The sequence below is a fragment of the Rhineura floridana genome, chromosome 1 (genome assembly GCF_030035675.1).
Source record: "Rhineura floridana isolate rRhiFlo1 chromosome 1, rRhiFlo1.hap2, whole genome shotgun sequence".
Taxonomy (NCBI): domain Eukaryota; kingdom Metazoa; phylum Chordata; class Lepidosauria; order Squamata; family Rhineuridae; genus Rhineura; species Rhineura floridana.
The window spans coordinates 120,524,854-120,550,058 of NC_084480.1; the positions used below are offsets into that span (position 1 = coordinate 120,524,854).

General features: G+C 41.6%; 1 protein-coding gene across 1 annotated transcript in view; it reads left to right on the forward strand.

The window, feature by feature from the left end:
• DENND4C (DENN domain containing 4C) overlaps positions 1-25,205 on the forward strand; it is a 111,860-nt gene that overhangs the window by 17,593 nt on the left and 69,062 nt on the right. Inside the window, exon 2 of the mRNA XM_061630751.1 lies at positions 24,017-24,338. Within this exon, the coding sequence (XP_061486735.1) occupies positions 24,017-24,338 (322 nt within the window). The remainder of the gene's footprint in view (positions 1-24,016; positions 24,339-25,205) is intronic.

The window sequence follows — 25,205 nt, forward strand, 5'->3', positions numbered from 1 at the left end:
CCAGACTTTTCTGTCTTCTGGCTAGTGAAGACTTAATTTCTTATGTAACATGTGCATCATGATTTCTGCAAAATGTAGTCCTCCTTGTACATGCACAGGCACATCAGAAATGCTGTGACATTTTCTTATATCTCTCTCTCAGTAATTCCCAAATTATGTGCCATGAGTGGGCAGGAAGAAATCAGTAAACAAATACTTTTGTGAGCCTAAAGCACCCATCCACAGGAGAAGCTAAGTTGAAATGTAATTCTGCTACATTCTTAAAGGAGGTCACCTTTTGTATCTCTGTATGAATCACTGCTTTGAACATGCCTTCTTCCAATCAGGTGACATACTGAGAACAATGATTCCCACAGAAACATGGGGCAGGGCTCTACTCTGTGTATGTATAGGTAGTAATTTTTATCTTTTGGGTTAAGTAAAATGTGCCACTAAATCTTAATTCAGAAAAAGCTGAGACACATACTTTTGATTAGGGTTGTTGATAAACTTGAGAAATTACTTGAACCACTCTGAAAACCAAAGTCCAGATTTTAATATCCATTTTAGAAAATGGTTTAATTCAAATACTGGAGTGTTCTTGTTCGGGGATTTGTTAAGCTGAATGGCTCATCAGATATATAAAGCACATTAATGTCTGAAGTATCCAGATTCTGAGTCATGTAAATATAAAATATATTCACTTTTAGACAGTTAGCTAAAACCTTGTAGACTAACTGGTGGGTGTGAGAGTTTAAGGGTACTACTCTTGTCAGAAGTTCTTTTACAGTTCTTTTACAGTTACACATCAGAAACAAATGAGAATTTATGTAACAATGTGGTAACTTGTGTTTACCAAACAAAACAAAGTACCGTATATTCCGGCGTATAAGACAACTGGGCGTATAAGACGACCCCCAACTTTTGACCCTGATCCCCGTTTAAAAAGCCAGCGTCCCTCTCCCCTTTCTTCCCTGCGTGGCCAGCGCCCCCTCCCCCCATAGCCCGCACCGACCTGTGGGCGGGGATGTGCTGCGCCCCGGCGTGGCCTTTGCCCACCAAGAAGTGGACGTCGCTGAGCACCTCGTTGTTGAAGAGGAAGGCGAAGCGCTCCTGCACGGTCGGCTTCGTCGCCTGCCAGTTGTAGGCCGGCTCCCACGGCGCCAGCGTGCCGGAGGCGGCGGAGGGCGCTGAGGAGGAGGCCGCAGGGGCAGCTGTCGGCAGCGGGTTCCCACCTCTGCCGCCTCCCACTGCTGCTGCTGCTGCCGCCGCCCGGTGGTTGTGCATCAGCGGAGGCGCCTGCGCGGCCTGCGGCAGCGAGAGCACCAAAAGCGGCCCGCCGTTGGCCGCCCGAGGAGGAGCAGCCATCGCCACCCCGGCCCCATTGCTCGCCTGAGCAGCCGCGGGCGGAGGAGCAGCAGCAGCGGCGGGAGGCGGCGCAGGCAAGGCCGCCACGGAGGAGAAGGACGCGGGGAGGCTGCTGCTGCTGCTGCTCCCCACCCCGGCCACCATTTTGCAACGGAGGAGGAGGCAGAGGAGGCCGTGCAGGGCGCCGCCTTCGCCGCGGTGGAGGAGGCGGAGATGGCGGGGACGGAGGAGCAATGGGGATTCCCCTCAGGGGAGGGGACGCCGGGCCAGGCTGCGAGCAGGAGAAATATTCTGGCGTATAAGACGACTGGGCGTATAAGACGACCCCCAACTTTTGAGAGGATTTTTTTGGGTTAAAAAGTCGTCTTATACGCCGGAATATACGGTATCTTGTTGTGTTTGTTGTAGGTATTTATATACCGCTTTTCAGGTAGACTTCACAAAGCGGTTTAGCTAAGCTTATTACAACAATAAGGATTGACTTACTTTTTTTTAAAAAAGTTACAATAACGTTGTAAAGACAGCTGTTTAGAGAAGCTGTAACTGCGGCTTCTCTCCTCTGGGCAAGATGGTTCTGCAGAAAGCAACTGTGATGACCATGGGAGGAGGGGCTGCCACCACCGCTGGGAACTCAGCAGGCTGTTTCTTTCTTTTCCTCTCCTGTCAGGACAAGATGGTACCCTGCGGCACCCAACAGCACAGCTGCCAGGGTGCCGAAAGACAGTCACCCAATGCTATTCTCTGAGAGCGACCTTGGAGATAGGATCGGAACCACTGTAAAACAGTGCCTCCAATACCGAGCTCACCAAGTCAGCCCAGAAGGATACCATGGTCAATGGTATCAAAAGTCACTGAGAGATCAAATAAGAATAACAAGGTCGTACTCCCCCTGTCCTTCTCCCGATAAAGGTCATCCATCAGGGCGACCAAGGCCGATTCAGTCCCATAACCTGTTGAGCTAAGCCTGTTAAAGCTGTGCGTGTACCAGTACACCCAGTAGTTCCAGTTCGAATAAACAGAGACGCACCACCAGGAATCTTGTAAGATGAATCCTTTACTGATTCAATAGAAGCTAAGCAGTAGTCACAAAACACTCTCCAAACGCCTTCACTTTCGATATACACCCCCCACACCCAGAGAAGTTCTCTCAAGGACTTTATAGCCTTGGCAGCTCTTTGTCGGCTGCAGCCTTCGGCTCCTGCATGGCCTTGAGCTCCTCTGTGTGTTTTAACCCTATACATGTCTTTGGGGAAACTTCTGTTGCACATCATAACTACCAACAGTTCCCCACCTTTTCACAAAGACATACATTACAAGCATTTATACATGTGTTTCATGTGCTTATACAATGTTACATACTTTACATAGTTTGCTTCGTTTTAATATTACACATACCCATTTTGTTAATCAGGTTGTTGAATGTTTCCTCATTCAGAGGCTTAGTCAACACATCGGCTAGCATGTCTTTCATGTTTCTATAGATCAGTTTTACAAACTGTTGCTGTACACATTCCCTTATGTGATGATATCGCACGCTTACATGTTTGGTACGTTTATTGGCTTCTGACACTGCTAGATGTATACACGTTTGATTATCTTCATATACATGTATCGGTGTCTGTATTTCTATGTGTGTTTCTCCCATTAATAGTTCAAACCGCCGCAACTCGTTACATGCCGTTGAAAGGCTTATGTACTCAGCCTCTGAGCTAGAGATAGCCACGACTGATTGTTTCCTGCTATACCAGTCTATTAATGACCCGTGAAACATTATGAGCACGCCAGATGTTGACCTACGGCTGGACTGGTCGCCAGCATGGTCTGCATCTACACAACGTTCCAAGTTGCCTTCTTGAATTACAGGCAGAGCTAGCCCTTTATTTGTCGAGCCTTTTAGATACCTCAGCACTCGTTTAATCCCATTCCAGTCATGTTCCGTGGGCTTTTCTACTTTTCTACTTAATATGCTGACAGCATTCGATATGTCCGGGCGCGTTGCCTTCGCTGAATACTGTAGCTTGCCCACAACATGTCTATACTGTTCTGGCTCTTTACATACTTTCTCTTCCGTTTCGTGCTGAAAAGACACTGTCATGGGTGTCTTGACTGGATTGCAGTCAGTCATACCACAACTGGCTAACAACTGCAATATTTTACCCTCCTGATGTATCATAAAAGTGCCATCATCACCATGAATTACATTTGTTCCTAAGTAATTCTGTACCGGGCTTAAACATTTTGTGTCCACATGTTGTTGCAAGTTATCAGAGAAAAGCACTTCCTCTCCCTCATCTGTGTGTATATACAAAATATCATTCACGTAAACAAGGCAGTACGAGGTCTTTGTTTCGTGTTGTTTAACGTACACACAGGAATCAGCGATACATCGTTTGAACCCCATGGCCTTTAATACCTCATCTAGTTTTATATTCCAGCATCTCACACTTTGTTTGAGCCCATATATTGACTTATGTAACCTACAAACCAGCCCTGGTTGTGTTACGCATCCTGGAGGGGGTTCCATGTAAATCTCTTCCTGCAATGACCCATGTAGGAACGCTGGTTTGATATCATAATGATGTACTCGCATCCCCTTTATGGCTGCAACCTTCAGTAGCAGTCTAATTGACTTGTGTCTAATCACTGGGGCGAATATTGCATCATAGTCTGTACCGTGTCTTTGCAGAAATCCCTTAGCAACTAAACGCGCCCTGTATCTTAACACTTCCCCTGTGCTTGCCCTTTTTCGTTTGAAGACCCATTTGCAGCCTATTGCTGTCCTCCCAGCAGGCAGCTTTTCCCATGTCCAGGTGTTATTACATGCCATGGCATCTAGTTCCTCTTCCATAGCCTCCTGCCATTTGGCTTGTTCAGCTTCAGACATCTGACTGATCTCGTTTATGTTTACTGGGTCTTTTTCTATTTCATCCCTAGCGCAACGTGGGAAAACCATATGCACAGCCATCACAGACTGTCTCTGTGAAAATGCAATGTTCCCATTTTTAATCCTTTGTGCTTCCATTCCCTGAGTACACTTAGCTATGCTCAACTTAACTCGAAAGAGAGATTGCCTGAGCATCCCTTCTATGATTATTTTGCTTCCTCTACTTATCTCACATGTCATGTTTCGAAATGTCACTGTATATCCCATAGCATTAAGTTTAGATACTGACATAATATTACTTTCTATGTCTGGCGCATATAACACATCTGTCATTACAGTGTTCAAAATACATAATTTCACTGTGCCTCTGCCCAATACCTTTCTGCGTGTTCCGTCCGCCAACACCACATCCTCTGTTGTTGGAACCAAAGTATTAAATAATGTTCTGTCCTTTAATAAACAATGTGTTGATCCCGAATCAATCGCCCATTCACTAGATTGAATATTTACACAGTCTCTGTCTTTCTTTTGTGTCGGCACTCCAACTGTATCTGCGATTGCCTTCTCCTTTGCCTTGTTTGTCGTAAATCACAGTCTCTTTGAAGATGTGTAAAGGACCCACAGCTATAGCACGCTTTCATTCCATAAGACTTAGCGCTCCACTCAGTCCTTTCGGTTCTCCTCTCTGGCTTATTTCTTTTCTCCTGTTCGATCGATTCCTGACGTCTTTCCCATTCCTGTATCAATTTTCCTGATACATATTGTTCTGTCAATCCTACATCAGGCATCGCCTCCAAGGAGCTTATTACATTGTCCCATGATGCATTCAAAGTTGATAGGATAATATATACTTTCTGTAACGGAGTGTGTACAACGTCTCTTTCCTGCAACTCAGCAAAAATCTTGGAAATAGTCGTCAAATGTTCAGACATGGTCACATTGTCTGTTAGCCTCAGTTGATACAGTTTTCTAGCCAGATTTATTTTGCTACTTGCCATTTTCTGAATGTGTGTTTCATGCAAAGCAGTCCAAGCCAGTTTCACTGCTTGTTTATCTTGAATTAGCAATAGTTGTGAATCACTGACAGCCAGAATGATGTATGACCGAGCTCTTTCATCCAGTCTCAGCCACTGTGCAGGAGGCGGATCGGATGGGGGATCCTGCGTTACGACCTGCCATAAATCCTCTTTAGTGAGAAAAGCCTGTATCCTTAACCGCCAACTTAAGTAATTAGTCTCATTAAGTCGTTCCAGCAGCATTCCTGTCGAAAGTGATACTGCCATGCTGACCGACACTCTTTCACTGTGTCTTACTGGAAACGTTATCTGTCTGCTTCCTTCTACAACTCCACACACCAGCCACGAAGTCCGGCTTGCTTCCGCTGATACCCGATGCTCTCCTTACTGGTTTCAACTGGGATTATACTGGGTAGTCTGGGCCCATAACCCTTGTTGAGCTAAGCCTGTTAAAGCTGTGCGTGTACCAGTACACCCAGTAGTTCCAGTTCGAATAAATAGAGACGCACCACCAGGAATCTTGTAAGATGAATCCTTTACTGATTCAATAGAAGCTAAGCAGTAGTCATAAAACACTCTAACTCCAAACGCCTTCACTTTCGATATACACCCCCCACACCCAGAGAAGTTCTCTCAAGGACTTTATAGCCTTGGCAGCTCTTTGTCAGCTGCAGCCTTCGGCTCCTGCATGGCCTTGAGCTCCTCTGTGTGTTTTAACCCTATACATGTCTTTGGGGAAACTTCTGTTGCACATCATAACTACCAACATAACCAGGCCTGAACCCAGACTGGGATGGGTCAAGATAATCTGTTTCATCAAGAGTACTTGCAGTTGCTGCACCACAACCCTCGCAATCACCTTCCCTAAAAAGGGGGTATTTGCAACCGGTCGGTAGTTGTCACAAACTAATGGGTCCAGGGTGGGCTTTTTCAGGAGTGGTCGGATCACCGCCTCTTTCAAGGTGGCTAGAACCACTCCCTCCTGCAATGATGCATTGACCACACCCTGGATCCACTTAGTCAGACCCCCTCGGCAAGCTTTAATAAGCCAAGAAGGGCAAGGGTCGAGAGGACATGTTGCTGGCCACATAATCGCAAGCACCTTGTCCACGTCATCAGGCCGCATCAACTGAAACCGTTCCCAATAAGTTGCAGACGTTGCACTGGACACCTCATTAGGGACTACAGTATATGTGGGTGGGGCATCAAGACTGCTATGGAGGTGAGCAACTTTACCCTCAAAGTGCCTTCCAAAGAATTCACAATGGGCCTCCAAAGGGTCTAAGACTCCATTTCCTGGAGTTGATGTCAACAGACACCTGACAATATGGAAAAGCTCCACTGGACAGCTGCTTGAGGATGCGATGGAAGCAGAGAAGTGGGCCTTCTTCGCCGCCCTCACCGCCACACAGTAGGCACAGTTATGATGTTTTACTCGTGCCCGATCAGCCTCACAGCACGCCTTTTGCAATTTGTGCTCTACCCGTCATCCAGCCTGTTTCATTGCCCTTAGCTCACTGGTATACCAAGGTGCAAGCCGGGCTCCACAGTGCTGGAGAGGGCGCTCGAGGGCAACCATATCGAGAGCCCAACGCGCCTCGCTATTCCACAGCGTAACGAGGGCTTCAACAGGGTCACCTGCTCTATCTACTGGGAACTCCCCCAGGGTATTCAGGAATCCAGTGTACTTCCTTCAGTGGGTATTTGGATAATATATTTAACTGCAATCCTATACATACATATTTGGAAGTAAATGCCATTGAAAACAGTAGCCCTGACTTCTGAGTAAACATTCTTAGGATTGCGGTGTTTATATTTAATCAGTTTGGTTAGATAAGTAAAAAATATGAGTAATCAATTAAACTTTTATTAGTTGCAGTTCTGTAAATGTTTAAATGCGTAATAAAATGCAATTTTATTTCAAAATTAAGAACTTAGCAGTGTTAAATTGTGTTATCTCTTTCTGGCTCATTCTGCTGATTGGGCCCTGCCTTTTGCCCCAAAGTTCTCCTGTGACAGGACAACAGCACATAGGAAACACTTAACTTTTATGGGATAGATAGGTAGATGATTATAGTCAATTATAAGCAAGTTGTTTTAAAATTTGACCAGGTTACAATTCTCTTCATAAAATGTTGATACTGTGTATGCAGAAGTAAAACTTTAGATACATTTCTTTAATACATATATTTTAACCCACTTCATCAAAAGAGTTTTTGAGGCAGATTGGGCAGAACTTTGTGTGTCCTCCACAGAATATTCGTGAAAACTTGGAAATGGTGCTATACTCCTTAAACTTTGGCTGCTTGTGCACTTGGTATTATCGGTTGGATCAAAAGATGCCCTCCTATATATCTAAGCCATCTTCTTCTCATGGAAGAAGATGTGCACTAGAAGAAGACTTGTACAACTTTTACAAGAGCACTACACAGGAAAAGTGAACTTAAATCTAAAGATCTTATTCTGTTTTGAACAACCTCTTGTGGAAGCATGAGGACTGTTATAGGACCTCTGTGCAGTAGCAAAACCACACTAGTGGCATTTCCCTTCTACTTGTGATTTCTTGCTGCTTTGCATTTCTAAAAATCAAAAGATTTTTCTCAGCTTACAGTGAATATAAAGTTAATTTTTTACTTTTTTATTATAAGAACATTAAAAGAGCCTGCTAGATCAGGCCAATGGCCCATCTAGTCAAGCATCCTGTTCTCATAGTGGCCAACCAGTTGCCCATAGGAAACCCACAAGCAGGACCTAAGTGCAAAGAGCATTCTCTCCTCCTGCAGTTTCCAGCAACTGGTATTTGGAAGCATACTGCCTACATCTTTGTTTTTTTTTTATCATTAATTTTTATTCAAACTTTCAAAAACAAAACAAAACAAACAAAACATTAATAACTATTACAATAAAAACTATTGACTTCCGATTTGTTGTAGATTAGCTATAAGTCTATAATATATAACAAACCTGTCTCTTAATAAAATTATACAATCACCTTCCTCCAGTGGTTATCTTAATTGGTATCAAATCTCATTAACATCATTTTATTCTTTCCACAAAAAGTCAGAGAAGTTTCTAATCCTTGAGATATATATCCATCAATTTTTCTCCAAATAGACATGTCAATTAATCCATCTCTTCAGGTCTACTAAGTCCAGTAATTTCAATAGCTCTTCTCCCATTCTCCCATTATCAGTATTGATTCCATTTTCCATCTTTACACACCCAATAATCTTGGTCTTGCTGCCATAGTCATATAATAAGAGTCTGATAGGGATTTCTTTCATCACAGATATTTTCTTGCCATCAATTCTGAATGTATTACTGAAATGTTGTTGTAAAGTTGTATCTCTGTTCCTCTTTTTTACAGAATGCACTAACACATCTCTTGAGAGTTTTTCCATTGTCACATATCTGGAATTTATTCTATAGACTTTCTCTATTTCAAGTTCCATAAAATCCTTCCAATCCAGGAATTTTTTCGAGTCGTTGATATCTTTATCTCTAATCTCTTCACCAATTCCTTCAGGGGCAGCGCTGAATTCCAAACAGTAATATTTGTCTTTAGGATCCATCACAACCATATAATCCAAATCTTTTTCCAGGTCCGTATTTGATAAATCTATTCCAATCTCCAGGGCTTGAACCTTCCCTTTGATCTTTCTTTCATCTTCTTTTTCTTGTCCAGTTATAGAATCCTGAATTTCTTTCAGCTCCTGTCTCATTTTGCCAAATCCAATTTTCATCTCTTGTCTGTTGTGTCCCAGCTCTTGTTTCGTTAGCTTAATCTCATTCATTATTTTCTGAAACATATTTAGAGAGAGAACCCCTTCCTGAACATTCAGGGTCTCAGCCACCTTCTTGATTGTCATTCTTAAAACCAAAAGAACAAAACCCCTTCAATTCCAATATAGTCACTATTCTCAAGCAAAGAACAGTTTATTTCTTTTTCCAGTCACAAATGAGTTAATCTTCCAAGCCAGATGACATCACCCTCTAGACAGCACGAACTGCCTTATCTCTTATATGTCCAAAACAAATTTAGTTCACAGTGTCCAAATTATTAGTGGCATAAGGAATAAGCAGATTCGCCAAAAAAAAAGTAGACCAGAAAAAATAGTCCCAGACATATAATCAGAGCTTGGAAAAGTTACTTTTTTGAACTACAACTCCCATCAGCCCAATCCAGTGGCCATGCTGGCTGGGGCTGATGGGAGCTGTAGTTCAAAAAAGTAACTTTTCCAAGCTCTGCATATAATACTCAAATATCAGATAAAGCAAATTTTCTCTTCAAATCAGATGCCTCTCATCCGTTTATGTCTTTAAAATGCTCAATTCCATGCCTGCTTTTTGCAATAAAAAACAAAGATAGGCTATTTCGATTTTCTTCCTCCTTAATTCCGTATGTAAAAGAGAAAGTTAGAACTCACCCAGGGCTTCTTTGTTGCTGACTCTTTGACAAATCTCTTTTGCAGTAACGATAACAAAATGATGATAATAAACAGCTTGCCTGTTAATTTCCGTTTTTCTTTGAAGAAAAAAAAATGTCTCGCTTAATCAGTTAGAGCCTGTTTGTAATCCCTGGCTCCGTCCGACGCTGTTGGCTACCTTCCTTCATAGGCGATTCCAATGAATTCCAGTCCAACAAACACCACGGAACTTCTGTGGGTAATCTCTAAGTTTCTCCCTTGGCTGGGAGAAAAATTTCCCAGTCAAAAAAACTCTTCTGACTGGTTTTAAAACTGAAAAAGCTTCCTCTGAGACGAGAGCTCGTCTAGAGGCAAGCACAGGCGGAGCGATCCTCCTGGGAAGTCACTGCCTACATCTTTGGAAGCAGAGCACAGCCATCATGGCTAGAAGCCATTGATAGCCTTTTCCTCCATGAATTTGTTCAATCCTCTTTTAAATCCATCTAAAATGGTGACCATCACTGCCTCTTGTGCAAGCAAATTCCATAGTTTAACTATGTTCTGTGTGGAAAAGTACTTTCTTCTGTCTGTCCTGAATCTTCTGACATCTAGCTTCATTGGATGTCCATGAGTTCTAGTGTTATGAGAGAGGGAGAAAAGCTATTCTGTATCTACTTTCTCCATGCCATGAATAATTTTATACACTTCTATCATGTAACCTCTTACTCACTTTTTCTCTAAACTACAAAGCCCCAAATGCTGCAGCGTTTCCTCATAGGGGAGTTGCTCAATCCCCTTGATCATTTTAGTTGCCCTTTTCTGAATCTTGTCTAGTTCTACAATATCCTTTTTGAAGTGAGGCAACCAGAACTGTACACAGTATTCCAAATGTGGCCACACTATAGATTTATATAACACCATTATGGTATTGGCAGTTTTATTTTCAATACCTTCCCTTGTGATCCCCAGCATGGAATGTACCTTTTCCACAGCTGCTGCACACTGGGTTGACATCTTCATTGAGCTGTCCACTATAACCCCCAGGTCTCGTTCCTGGTCATTCACTGCCAGTTCAGACCCCATGAGCTTACAGTATATGTGAAATTTTTTAAAAAATAATCCAATATTTTTAACTTTATGCATGTTTACATTGAATTACATTTGCCATTTCACTGCCCATTCACTCAGTCCTGAGAGGCCCTTTTAGAACTCCTTGCAATCCCTTTTTGTTTTTGAACAATTTAGTATCACCAGCAAACTTGGCTCACCCTTAACTCTAGTTCATTTGTGGACATTCTTTATGTTACTTTCTTGGTTTTGACTTGTTTTAAAAAGGGGTCAAAGTTAATTTTGTGTCTACAGTTGCTTTTAAGACATCTGTATCCCTCATCGTAGCATGTCTCTTTTACTTCCTTTTCAGTGATTCATATTTCAATGTTGAATTCATCAGCAATGTAGTTGTTCTGCATACTGAGGATATCTTTGCTGTTAAACAGAGTGTTTATCATGGAAACTGTCAAAAACATATGATATGAATGCCTTTTTTTTTTGGCCATCTGGAGTTTGATAAGGCTGCTCTGACACAACGGAAGAAAACGGTGTCAGAATGAATTGCAATTGTGCCTTTATTGCTTTGGTGTTATGTGGCTTCCTTTAAAAAAAAACCTTAGAGCATTATACTGCAACTCCTCTACATTCTAGTGGTTTTTACAGCATGTAAAATGGCAATTACATTGGGGGCGTTGCATGTGGTGTACTCCTCTTGCTTCACAAGTATAACAAGTTTGAGAACTTTAAATGGGAACAATAGCATTAGCATATTCCTACTCGCAAACAGTAAATGGTTTGCTCAACATGTTACTTTTATACACTGAAGTGGGGGTGAGAAAGGGTTGGCTTAGTGAGATTCTGAAGCAAGACTCTGCATTTCTATGCTGTACATGTGAACAGTCCAACAAAATGGGAAAGCCTTGTTGTAAACCATTGGTATCAATATCTTAAGTGTCTTCTGTGCATGTGTCTAATATGCAGAAATGTGTCCTGCATCTTGTTTGGTTTTTTCCCTCTTGGCTTGGAGTAGAGCTTTGAATGTAAGAATGTGCAATGGAAAAGGAATGGTCAAATTGGTTTAAAAGTAGTTGAAAATGTACTATTGCTAGATGGGGAAATAGGTTTTAACTTTGGAGATTACCCGTTTAGGGTGTGCAGTGTTTTTCTCCTTTTCCCTGTAATTGCGAGATTTATTGTTTTTAATTAGTTATTGATTATGAGTACCTTGTCAACATAATTGACACCGTTCTGCGCTCCTGTGGAAAGGAAGGGCAGTATAGATATTTGCCACTGAGGTTCGGGTGACCTTCCAGAGTAGATATTTGGGATACGGAGAGGTGGCTGCAGTGGGAATGGAGGAAGGGAAAGTCTTGTTGCATGAGTGGAAGTTTGTTGTGCTCAGACAGGCAGCATAGGAAACAACCCACAATGAATACTAGTAAAAATGATTAAGATGACTAGTGATTAGTATGGCCCAAGCCCCTGTGGTGATGATGATTAGTTCTTGTTTGGAAATTTCACGGGTAGACGAAATTGGCTATTAACTCACAGAAGAATATGAAGACAAATGTGTGTGTTAGCACAAACCTGAGAGTGAGCAGCAGTACGTGCAAAAACAAGAAATTATGTAGCTAAGGTTTTTTTCTTGTGACGTAAATTTCTCTAAACTTTTTCTTTTAGAACTTATTGTTACTACTTAGTTTTCACGGAACTCAGAGCGGTGGAACACTTAGTAATCCTTCCATGTTTTGATTCCCCATCAAAAAGCAACATGCATTTAAGTAGTTTGGGTTCTTTTTGGCTGTGGTAGCCTGTGTTAGTCTCTGTTGGGTGGGTTGCTAAAATGGATGTTGAGGTTTTATTGTGCCTCCTTGTTATGGTATGGTGTTTAATTTTAATACTGTATAGGTTTTAGCTGACTTTACCAGCCATTGTAGACCATCTTTGAGAAAATATTTTATTTTGAAAGGTGGCTAATATATTAAAAATAAATATATCAAATGGAAACTGCTATTTAGGAATGCTGGGTCAATATGGGAATGCCAATTGGGAGCCCTGGAGGCTGCAAATTGCTGTTGTGGCTATATTGTGGTGTGATATGGGGCCTGTAGGTTAGGGAGATGAATGTTTGCTAACATTTTTTGTACTGGTTTTTTTTCTTCTTGCTCTGTTGAGGCAACTTAAGAATTTTGATGTGATGATTCAGTGGAAACCAACTTGACTCACATAAACATTTATTAAATATGAGAATATCATCAAATACAAATGAGACTGGTTTCCACAACTGCCATTTATGGGTGGGAAAAAGTGAATGTGGGAGGTAGGGTTCAAATAACTTTGAAAAATTCTCATTTTGATGTTTGGTAATCCTTAGTATGGACACAGGTAGTTCTAGTACAGTTCTCCTATCCTGCTTTACTCCCTATGGTCTGGCACCCAAATTCCAAATGTCTAAATAATTTTTATTCTGCTTCAGTTTCATTTGTGAGATTATAAGTCTATGAAGAACCATAGACATGCAGCTAAAAATACTGTTTAATTGACTTACAGTGCACTCCTAATGTCTACTCAGAAGTAAGTCCTACTGTATTAAATGGGTCTTAAGCCCAGGTAAGTGGCCATAGAATTGTAGCCTTAGCTTCAAAGGTGTGGTGTACTGGTTACAGTAATGTGAGTAATTGATAAGGTGTTTTTAATTCTTTTGTTTTGCTTTTGTTATATGGGGGAGGAAAAAAGTGGATGTCATTCAATGTAACAAGCGGTTGGAGGGAGGTGCCCAGAATGACAAAACAAAAAGATAAAAAGTCACAATTTTATTCTGTTTTTGCAAAGCTTTTTTACACATTTTAACTGCAAAAACAGAATAAAATTGTGACTTTTTATCTTTTTGTTTTGTCATTCTGGGCACCTCCCTCCAACCGCTTGCTTTTGTTATATGCCTTCAAGTCAATTACGACTTATGGCGACCCTATGAATCAGCGACCTGCAGTAGCATCTGTCATGAACCACCCTGTTCAGATCTTGTAAGTTCAGGTCTGTGACTTCCTTTATGGAAACAGTCCATCTCTTGTTTGGTCTTTCTCTTTTTCTACTCCCTTCTGTTTTTTCCAGCATTATTGTTTTTTCTAGTGAATTTGCTTTTGTAAACTGCCCTATTTTTTTAAGTTGAAGGGTGCTATAGATGTATATTAGATGATGTAAACAACAGTAATAATGTGTTCAGCAGACGTTATTTTGAGCCTTCAATACAAAAAAAAGAAAGCCTTGTTGATACAACTTGCTTCTAAGATGAAACTGATAGTCAGAAGGAAAAGTCTGGGTAAGATTCTTGATAGCTTATCTATATTCTACTTCTGCAGCATACAGCCTCTTTAAAAATATATTTTTAGAAAGAATGTGTCACTCTGCATGTGTAGGGGCTCTAGTGATTCTTACCATTTATATCAAACACATATCTCCTTGCCTGTGATAGTTGCACAGTGACATTCCACATTATTTATTAGTCATCCCATAATCTAAGTTGGTTGGGTGATATGCAATTAAAACAATTTAAAAGAATAATATCCGTATAATACAATGGAATATAATCCCCTAAAATCCAAGAAAATTGACAAACCAAAACCAAAAAGGAGAATCATAGAATAGTAGAGTTGGAAGGGGCCTATAAGGCCATCAAGTCCAACCCCCTGCTCAATACCGCAATCCAAATCAAAGCATTCCTGACAGGTGGCTGTCCAGCTGCCTCTTGGATGCCTCCAGTGTGGGAGAGCCCACTACCTCTCTAGGTAATTGTGTCCATTGTCGTATGGCTCTAACAGTTAGGAAGTTTTTCCTGATGTTCAGTTGAAATCTGGCTTCCTGCAACTTGAGCTCATTATTCCGTGTCCTGCACTCTGGGATGATCGAGAAGAGATCCCGGCCCTCCTCTATGTGACGACCTTTCATGTACTTGAAGAGTGCGATCCTATCTCTCCAGACAAAATGTAATGACCATAATCACACAGAGAACTGAAACAACCTTGTAAGGGCTAAAATGCATCCTATCCACCATTAAAAAAGCAAGTACTAAAATATTAATATTTGTATTAAGATAATAAAAGGCTTGGAAGAATAAAAAACAGTATTTCGGTGGCACCAGAAAGATGTTAACATAGCTCTCAAGAGACCCTCTCTAGGGAAAACATTCCACAATTGGCAACAATAGCAGGATGTTTGGTTTGCTGGTGAAAAAGTGCAACTCCTTTCTCCCCAACTAGGAGCATCGGTAATATTGTTTGGGTGCTGGAAAAGTAGCCCTTGTGGTTTGTCTGCACTAAGTGAGTTCATAATTAATAAATGTATTTGTTAGGACTGCCTAATTCAGTTCAACTAAAGACTATCATTAAGGTATTAAGACTTGCATTATGATAAACAATTTGTGATATTATTAGGGTTGCCAGGTCATAAGCATCCCAAAACCTGAGATTTGAGGGGCGGGCCCGAGTGATGTCATTAAGCACGATACATTAAGCATCAATCACAGTTGCTTGAAGCATACAATTAAAAAAAAAGATCTGATTGGAAATTAAAATAAAAATCTTAGCTAAAAGATGGAGCCAGGGTAGGGAACATTTAATCTAGCCTACTTGCTTTCAGCAAGAAGGGTTTAAGTGCCTCCAGGCCAGTCACCAGAAGGCCACTGTAGGGACAAAGGAGCCTAGTGTTGTGGAGACATTAGATGGGAGCATTGGGGAGTAAAGATGGATGCTCCTGAAGGCTACAATTCTAAACACACTTACTAAGGGATTAAGCCCCATAGAACGCAACAGGACTGACTTCTGAGTAGATATAGTTTGAATTGTGCTGTTGGTAAAGCTTGACTAGGGATCCTCTGCAAAGACATCCATCTCCAAGTAGGGTTGGCAACCCCTTGCCTGGAATGCCCTGCCCTTATCTTTTAATGTGGCTGCTCCAAACATCTTTACAGATTTGACCCTTCACTTCAGAAAGAGGTCTGAGAAATGAGTAAGAGTAAGAAGTATCTTTTAAAATTGTTCTTTTCAACTCAGTCTTAAATGCACATCATACCTAGGGCAGATCCACACCATTCATTTAAAGCACATTCAACACCCATTTGAAGCACATGAATCCCACCACAGAATCATGGGAACTTCCGTTTGTTAAGAGTGGTGAGAACTATAACTGTGAGGGGGAAACGACACTTCCCTGGATTCTTTAGGGGAAGTCGTGCGCTTTAAATGCGAGTTGAATGTGCTTTAAACGTATTGTGTGAATCCACTTAATAAATTTTGCCTGCATGTAAATTATTTTAATTAATTTTTCAAAATGGAAATGAGCTATAAACTGTAGTGGGTGACCATGGGCTACTCACCATCTCTCAGCCTATCTGCCCCTCAGGATGAAAACAGTGGAGAACTATGACCACCCCGAGGCATACTTAAAATGTAGAGGAAGTATTGTACAACCATAGTGTGAAATTGGATACTTATTGGGACACAGTATGACAAAATATTTATATAAGCATGACTATCGAATATGTTCATTATTTACACAACCTGTAAAGATATTTATAGTGCAATCCTATGTTTGTATACTCAGAAGCAAGTCCCAATGTATTCAATGGGTCTTACTCAACCAGGGAAAACTGTACCCTCAAGTGATAAGGAACTTGTTCTTTTAACAAGCCTTTTAAGTTGAGACCTTATCCCAGTCTGTGTCTGTGTTGGATTTGTTTTCATGTTTTTAAACCTTTTCTTTAAAAAAATGTTTTTAAAGCTTTTAAAAATGTTTTTAAAGATGTTTTGTTTTAATATATTTTAAAGTCTGTTTTTATGATTTTTAAAGTGTTTTTAGTGCTTTTGTTTGCTGCCCTGGGCTCCTACTGGGAGGAAGGGCGGGATATAAATCAAATAATAAATAAATAATAAATAAATAAATAAACTTCATTCACCCAACCCAAAATTTGGAATCATGCCACTTTAAGCTGTTTTGCAACTGTTTATACTTGTTTTATGGTTATTGGTTTTTAAAGGGATTTATTTCTTATTGTGAGCTGCCTTGGTTTCCAATCACCAGCCCTACCACACAGGGTTAAAGGCTCCACACACACACACAGACAGACACACACACATACACACACAGACACAGACACACACACTCTTACTTGCAGGTGTAAAAATACACCCCATATAATAGTTTATTGTCAAACCAGTTGGTCATTGAGGAACATTTTTTTAAAAAACCAGTATTAGTTTCCTATATAATAAAAACTGTGATACCTAGGTAAACCCTGCCTAATTGCTTTAAAAATAGGAGTGGAGGGGGAGAGAGAGATTTACAACACAAACACAAGTCTGTGCTATGTTTACTCAAAAGTCCCATTAATTTACAGCACAAGCCTAACCATGTCTGCTCAAAAGTAAGTCCTAATGGAGTTCAATGGGGTTTACTCTAGGTACACGGAAAGCAAGTATTGGATTAAATACTTTCATATTTCATAGCCCAGGGTCTGACTCTTGCACACAAGAGAAAAAAAAAACTTATGCAAACTGCAAAATCTCAAAGCCACCATTTTCTGACGTTGAAATTAAGCCTAGGCATACCAGGATCAACAAGTCACAACCCTGGCTTCATTTATTGGCTACAATCCTGAAAGGGCAGTGTTAGAGCAAGAGCTTGGAAAAGTTACTTTTTTAAAACCACAACTCCCATCAGCCCCAGCCAGCATGGCCACTGGATTGGGCTGATGGGAGTTGTAGTTAGAGCTAGGAGCTGTTATAAAGATCTGTAAAACAGAGTTAATAGTTGCACGGGGAGCAGTTAACGTTTTGGTTGTATATCTCGGGAACCAGACCACCTGGAAACTTAATTTTTTAAAAAATTGAAGCTGAGAGTCTGGAGATTAAGGGGTGCTAGCCAGAGAACCGGAGGGGACCCCCAAAAACCAGAGACTCCAGCTGAAACCCGGAGACCTGGTAACCCTAGATATGTCCAGGTTTTTTTCTAATAATTTTGGCACCCTACACATATGTAAGAGGCCTGCTCAGAGGCCATTATATTTTCAGCATTCAGTTTATATACTGTATCTCCCTAATTAGCAGAAACTGTCAATTATAGACCGACATATTTACTAGTTTTTCTTCAGCAATTAAAATCTAGAGATTTCTTTCCCATAAGGCCATAAACCTTGTGGTTATTATTACTAAAACTGTATATTAGGACATAAATTTCTTACTGACAACCCTTTAAATTCCTCTTTATCAATAATCTTTTCTGCATTGATAATTCCCTAAGTGTGCATGTGAGACCTTTTTTCTTTTTCAGGAAATATTTGTAAATGTTGAAAGGATGATTTATAGTGAAGTCTCAAGTATTCAGTCTTTGTTGTCCTTAACTATTGGTGTGTTTTTGTCTCAGTAGAGGTTAGATCCCTTAATGAAAAAGCCGGGAAGGAACTTCTTTATTATTGTGCCGACATATAAGCTCTTCATGCCAAGATTTTCAGCTGAAACCTGTCTTACAACTTGGTGGTGTTTGCCTACAGCACATATACTGAGAAGATGGAAATCTATGAAATTAAAAAAAAATAACTAAGGTGAATGAGCATATCTTAAAGTTTAAGATGTGATCATTCACCTCTGTCAAGTTTTTAATTAAAGAAATTAATAACAAAAATTGTATGTCTAGTTAGTATGTTTACCAGCTACTTCACAGAGTACTTGATCTAGTAACTTTTTCCATTTCCTAGGGATAATACCTTCCATTCCATTAATTTCAACTGTGGTGGACTTGACATTGTGGAATCAGATATGTTCCATTTGACAGCTGTGAAAGTAATTGTTATAAACATTTAGCAAGTAGTGAAATATTATACTGTTGGTATAAGTGAGAATTAATTTTTAAAATAAAGCATTTATTGTGTTACTGCAGCTTTTCACATTGCTGCTTCATATTGTTGGATGATTTTTTCCCATGGGTAGGTTATTCTGATACCTTTTTCTTAAATAAACATTTAGGTGAATTGGTCCATACACTTTAATAACTACATAGCCTTTAAAACATTGTGCTGCATTACTGTTACCTTCTTTATATTGTGACTTACTCAGACTGTATCTGCTTGTGCCTTACTTTGAGGCTACATTGATGTTGCTTTGTCACCCTCTCTCTTACTTGCCCTCACAGTGAAATTGGTAGGGTGCACTAGGCTGGTATGCTTCCTCCTTCCATTCCTATGCTCCCCTCAGCATATGTAAAAGTGGTGCCAAAGTTGGGATATCACATCACTATAAGAAAAAGGGATTTCAGAGACCCTGCTTTTAAGTAATAGTGGGGTCACCATGTTAGAAGGTGTCCAAGTAGTAGGTATGCTACTACTTCTCTCCCTGCATAGATAAGCTGAGTAAATTGCTTAGAGGTTTTCGTAGAATCATAGAATAGTAGAGTTGGAAGGGGTCTACAAGGCCATCAAGTCCAAGTCCCTGCTCAATGCAGGTATCCAAGTTAAAGCAGTTTTGCAGTGTGTGTGACTTGGGTGAACAGAGGAATGGAAGGTCATTAAAAGGAATCTATTTCTAAGACCCACTCAAGTGTGTAGTCTTGGAGTATAACTACAGTTCCAGGTAATGCATGTGCTAAGAATAATAGAACAGTAGAGTTGGAAGGGGCCTATAAGGCCATTGAGTACAACCCCCTGCTCAATGCAGGAATCCAAGTTAAAGCATACCCAACATGTGGCTGTTCAGCTGCCTCTTGAAGGCCTCCAGTGGAGCCCACCACTTCCCAGGGAATAAGTTTCATTGTACTGCTCTAACAGTCAGGAGGCTTTCCTGATCAGGGCCGGTTCTAAAGGGCAGCCAGGTTGGGCACTGGCCCGACAGCCCCTGTAGAGTACTTCTTAGCTCTAGTATTTGTATTTTCTGATTTATTTATGTTGAATGACACAGTGATTTCTTGGAGTAGAAGAGTGCCAAATATTTATAGGCATTTTCACATGCTCTGCATTGTAGAGATGGAACATATTTGAGAACTTTAGGTCTATATTTTTTTTAAAAAAAATCTTAAATAGTCACAGCACATACTATGAATGTGTCTAAAGGCAGTGCACAGGCTTGATTTACACTAGGCAATCCAATCATGCTGCAGCAGAGAAGTACCAGCTCTAAGGCTGCAATCCAATACATGTCTACTCAGAAGTAAGTTCCATTGGGTTCAATAGTCAGGGTTGGGTCAAGCTTTCTGCTGTCTTACATGAAAATGAATGTTGGCAGATTCTTCTTCCCCCTCCTCTGACCTCCAATCCTGGACATTGTGCTTTATGTGGACTGGGCAAATGTTTCCCATTCCTGAATTGCAGCTCCTATTTCTTATTCTATACAACGGAAGGGGGAGAAAAGAGGGGGCTGAAACTGGGGCAATAATGTGAGGAAGGAATCTCTACCCCTACTCTCTTGGGGCAAGAGAAGAACTTTGTTTCCACTTAGAGGGTTTTCTCAGTGACTTTCCCCCGATCCATACACTCTGTTCTCTTGCAATGCTGCAAGGACACAGTTGGGAAAACTGGGGAGGTGACAAATTAGGTCCTGTTGTTTCAAACATAGAGAAGGATTATATTCCCCTCTTGAGAGATTTCCCTATTAGCCTGGAGTCTGCTGTCACAGGTGGTCACCGTTACCACCTGTTGTGTTAGGCTAGCAGTTTTGTTACGTACTGAATTATGAAAACTAGAAATATTTGGAAGCTGAGTTCTGTGACATAATGAATAATGTAATGTCAACTTTTATACTTCGTCTCTTCTAGTATGCAATATGAAATGGCTATTTCCAAATATGTTCTGTGTGTGAGAGAGAGAGTGAGAGAGAGCTCACACACATTAGTAGACCATGTAGAAGCAGTTTGTTGAAGTTTGCTTCTACTAGGAAAATGCAATCAAGTACAATTTAATAAGAAGGTACTACATTTCTAATTTAATGCGAAGCACGTGTTAACCTATTTTCATATTACAAAAGTTGGAGCAAGTCTCATCTTAGTAGGAGGTGATGGAGAAGCTATTCTGTTACTGAAGAATATAGCATTATAGAAACGAGTATGCTGGATACATTGGCTGTGCTCAATACTTTAAAAAAAAACTAATTGTAAGAAGTAGGTTCCAGGTTCTTGGAATGTAAATCTGCCACCTCATAACTCTTATCATTAGTCAGGTTTTGGACAGAACTAGCAAGATGATGGGAAAACGGTATTGTACCTTTTTAACTGCAAGTTGGAACAGGCAAATGCTGTTGACTTTGTGAGCATTAGATTTTTATTTTTTTTAAGCTAGTAGTTATCTCGGGACAATTTTACACAAGTTAGAACTGGAAGGGCTTGTTTGTTATAAAGTGGTGAATGTTGGTCCCTTTTGTAGGCACCTGCTTCTCTGTGATACTTTCCTCTGTAGCTGTGATATATCTGCAAATATTGCAACCACAGTTGCATGGCTCTTTCTCATATATGTGCCCTGTCCAGATATTGTACAGCATTCCAAAGAAGATTCTTGGCTGTGGCTGTGTGTGAAGGGGATTGTTGCCTACGAGGAATTTAGGAGATTAACTGCCAAGGGAGATCTTCCCTTTCCCCCAGAAGAAACCTTGGTATGCCCATTGAAGTAGCCCTGTAGCCAGCCTCCTTGTTAGGTGGGACAGCCACATTTATAGGTGGGTCATTTGGGAGGGAAAGGCACATAGCGCCAGCTGATCCACAGCAACAGCCTGTCTCCTGCCGTTTAGCATTGCCCTTAATGAAGATGGCGGCCGAGGTTTCCCTAAGGTGCTGAAGCCCCTGCCGCCATCTTGGTTGATGGCAGAGATGCACGCGTGTAGCACGCACGCACGCACGCCATCAACTAAGATGGCGGCGGAGGCTTCATCCACTTAGGGGAACCGTGTCCACCATCTTGGTTAATGGCAATGCTGAAAGACAGGAGACAGGTAGGTGGGGTGAGGGAATGGTGGGCAAGTGGAAGCTTCTGCCCTGCAATCCGCAGCTGTTGCGGAAGGGGAGCGGAGGGGCCCCTGTAGCTCCAGGTGAAGGGGAAGGGGAGACAGGTAGGTGGGGGTGAGGGTGGGGGTGGGGGGGCCTGCCCGCCCGCCCGCCCGCCCGCCCACCCACCCGCATGCATACACACACACACATGTGCACATACCGGGGCCTGGGGCAAGCTGATGCCCAAGGGCCCCGGCATGCCTGGGACCGGCCCTGGTCCAAGGGGTGGAGTCTAACTCTAGTCCATAATACAAAATTCTACTACTTAACTCTTCAAGAGCTGTTATTATACAGGCTGATGTTTTTTTTCAGGATTACTTAAGTAATTATAGGGTGATTGTGATCTTGAAAAATCCACCCTCCATCAGGGGAAGTCATGAGTAAGCAGAATTTTGGGGGCTCTTCCAGCTTATGCTTTTGTTATGCACTTGCCCTGCCTTGTTCACTGACTTTTTCAGAAGGTCCTATTCTTAAATTCCTTCTGTCCTTAAAACAAGCCATCATTCTTTAAATGGAGACTATCATCATCTGTCATGCAGGACCGGTTCCAGGTTTCTGGGTTTCTGGGGTCACCTGCTGCCCATCTTCGTTGCTATGGGGGCCTACCAACCCTCCCACCACCTCCTTCTCAGCATCTTGCCTATCTCTTCAGCAGCCTGGTGCTGCACCATGAGCCCTTCTGCAGCCACCACCGTCAGAAGTACGTCAGGCCTCCATGGCATAGGAAACTTCGCGTCACGGACACCATAGCTACAGTGGTGTCCGTGAGGTGAAGTTTCCTGGACCCTGGAAGCTGTTTCTGAGGCGGTGGGACCCAACATGCTTCTGGCAACAGTGGCTGCAGAAGGGCTTGCAGTGGAGCACCCAGAGTCTCTGCCTGCTGAAGAGATGGGTGAGCGCTGAGGAGGAGGAAGTGGTAGCAGTGCTAGCACGCCCCTGCAGCAATGAAGCTCGGTGGTGGGAGGAGGTGACCCATTCTGGTGGTGGTGAGGGGTTGATGTGAGCTCATGGACATTGGGCTAGTGCACTACCTGGTCTCCCGCTGGCCTCAGGCCTGCTGTCATGTCATGTCAATTAAAAAAAGACAATTTCCCCCAAAAATCCTGGGAAGAGGCGAAGCACAGCTTGGGGTTTGCCCCATTTCCCCCTCCCCCAGCTACAGGCCTGCATTGAGGTAGCCTGAGCAGAGGGAGAAGACGTAATGGATGCTTCTCTTTCAGCTAGTGGTAATAGGAAGAAAAATCTGGAATTTTCATTAAGTGTATTTTGACAGGTTAGTCACGTCTTAAGAAGAAAAATGTGATTAAAAAAATAAGGGGGGAGCAAAGTGTTTTAACTGTCTGTGTCTAGACATTGGCATGATGCTTGCTCAATAAATTCAGTCAGTGCTTTGAACCTGCCACAATTTTTGGTAGTTTGTCCTGTGTGGATTTATCTTAAGTTTTTAAACTTGGCTGCACTATAAGCAAGCACTGGTTTTGATGTCACAGAACTTCACAACCAGTTGTATGCTTTACTGAGGAGGGAATCTCCTGTTTGTAACTTGCTGGGTCTTTGCTTCATCATTCCAATTTCATTATGGGCATACTATTTGTTTAAAGTTCCCAATAACCTTTCTGCAGACCAACAGTTTGGGGGTAGGGGGAGGATGTAATAAGGCATTGTGGTTAAAAGAGCCTTGGCTTAAGGGCAGAATAACACATTATGTGAAGTTCTGTGTATATTTTGATCATTTAAAAAAATGGAACAGCCACTGAGGCTACAATTTGAAGTGGAAGGCTTTGATGCTAGGAAAAAGAACACAAAAGATTTCTTAACCTTTTTTTCTGTTGCTGCTGTTCAACCTCCAAGCAAATATTTGCCTGAGATCCTGGAGAATCACTGCCTGCAAAGCAGATAACTGTGAGCTAGATGGGCCAACTGCCTGACTTTGTGTAAAGTAGCCGCTCCACCCTTTGCTGGGCAAAAGAGATGGGAATACATGCTTTCAGAATATGTTTTTTTCCCCAGGAACAAAAGTACAAGGATGCAGAACTTTGGGACCCTTGCTAGCAGAAGTCCCACCTGTGGCTTCCTCTTCTTTCTTTTGGAATAGGGGAGGATGAACGTGCATATAGATTCCTGTCAGTATGCTGTAAGGGTTGATCCATATTATAAAGGACTGCCATTATGTTCTTGTCTCTGCAGATGGAAGTAACCTACCATCTCTGTTCAGAGCCATGTGTGCCTAGAATAATTATTTTATGACTTATTTTTAAAGGAGAGCTCTTAATCTGATTTATATTCTTCCTTTGCAGAAATTTCCAGCACAACTATGATAGAGGATAAAGGCCCAAGAGTGGTCGACTACTTTGTAGTGGCAGGACTCACGGATACATCAACTCTTCTGGATCAAGAAGTAAATCGCTCTGAAACAAAATCAGCTGGTCCAAAAGCTCCGATCACAGATCTTGCTATCATCATCAAGTCAGCGGGTGAAACTGTTCCTGAGGGTTACACCTGCGTTGAAGCAACCCCTACAGGACTTCAGGCCAATTTGAACTATGGGAGTCTTAAAAGTCCAGAGCTTTTTCTTTGCTACAAGAGGGGCAGGGACAAGCCACCTCTTATTGACATTGGGTGAGCTGCCTTTTGGTCATCGACAAGCAGTATTGTGGTGAAATAGAAAAGGATCTGTGTGTTCTTGAGCTGCATCAGTTTGGGAAACGATTTTTTTTTTTTAAATCTAAATAGTGGAAGTTTGACAATCTGTTCCACCCATAAATGTGCAGGTGCTTGAAAGAATGCTAGTATTGATTCTTTACATTATCAAAAAAGTCTTACCGAAATTGGGTTAACTTTGGTGCTCCTAGCTTCAGCTCCTTAGAATACGAGCTGCAGTCCTACACCAATGACTATACCCTACTTAAATTAATGGATTTTTTTTCTGAATAGACAGGTATAGGATTGCCCTGTGAATGAGAATGCTCAAAAAACTGGAGAGATGTTATAGGCTGGTTTGTCACAAAATTTGATCTGGGAGCCCTTATTTTGAGCCTATGTAGATGTCATGGGAAAATACACTGACGGGTTGTGTTCTTGATATTACAAATGAGTCTTGTATGTAGTTCTATTAATTGTTCTGATGGACACACTACATTGGCTTTGGTTTTGAATTTAGAGTGTCTACAATTATTGGGCAGAAAGGAAGCAATATGCCTGTGCTGAGGAATGATGGCAGAGCTTTATGCCTCTTATCTCCTCACCCCCCCCCTTCAGTTCCTGTAATTTAATCTGATGTTACAGATCTCTGTGGCTGGTACAGAGTTCCCTGATTAGGGTAAAAAGGACCATGGGGGCTAGATTGGCTAGACATTTTGTACAGGGCTGTGTTCTATACACATCTAATGACAAGCATCGATGTTGCACAGAAGTAGTGTGCTGGACTGGATGCAGGTGGATCTTGGTGATACTTTAGTACTGATTGGTGTTTCTGTGTTGGATTCA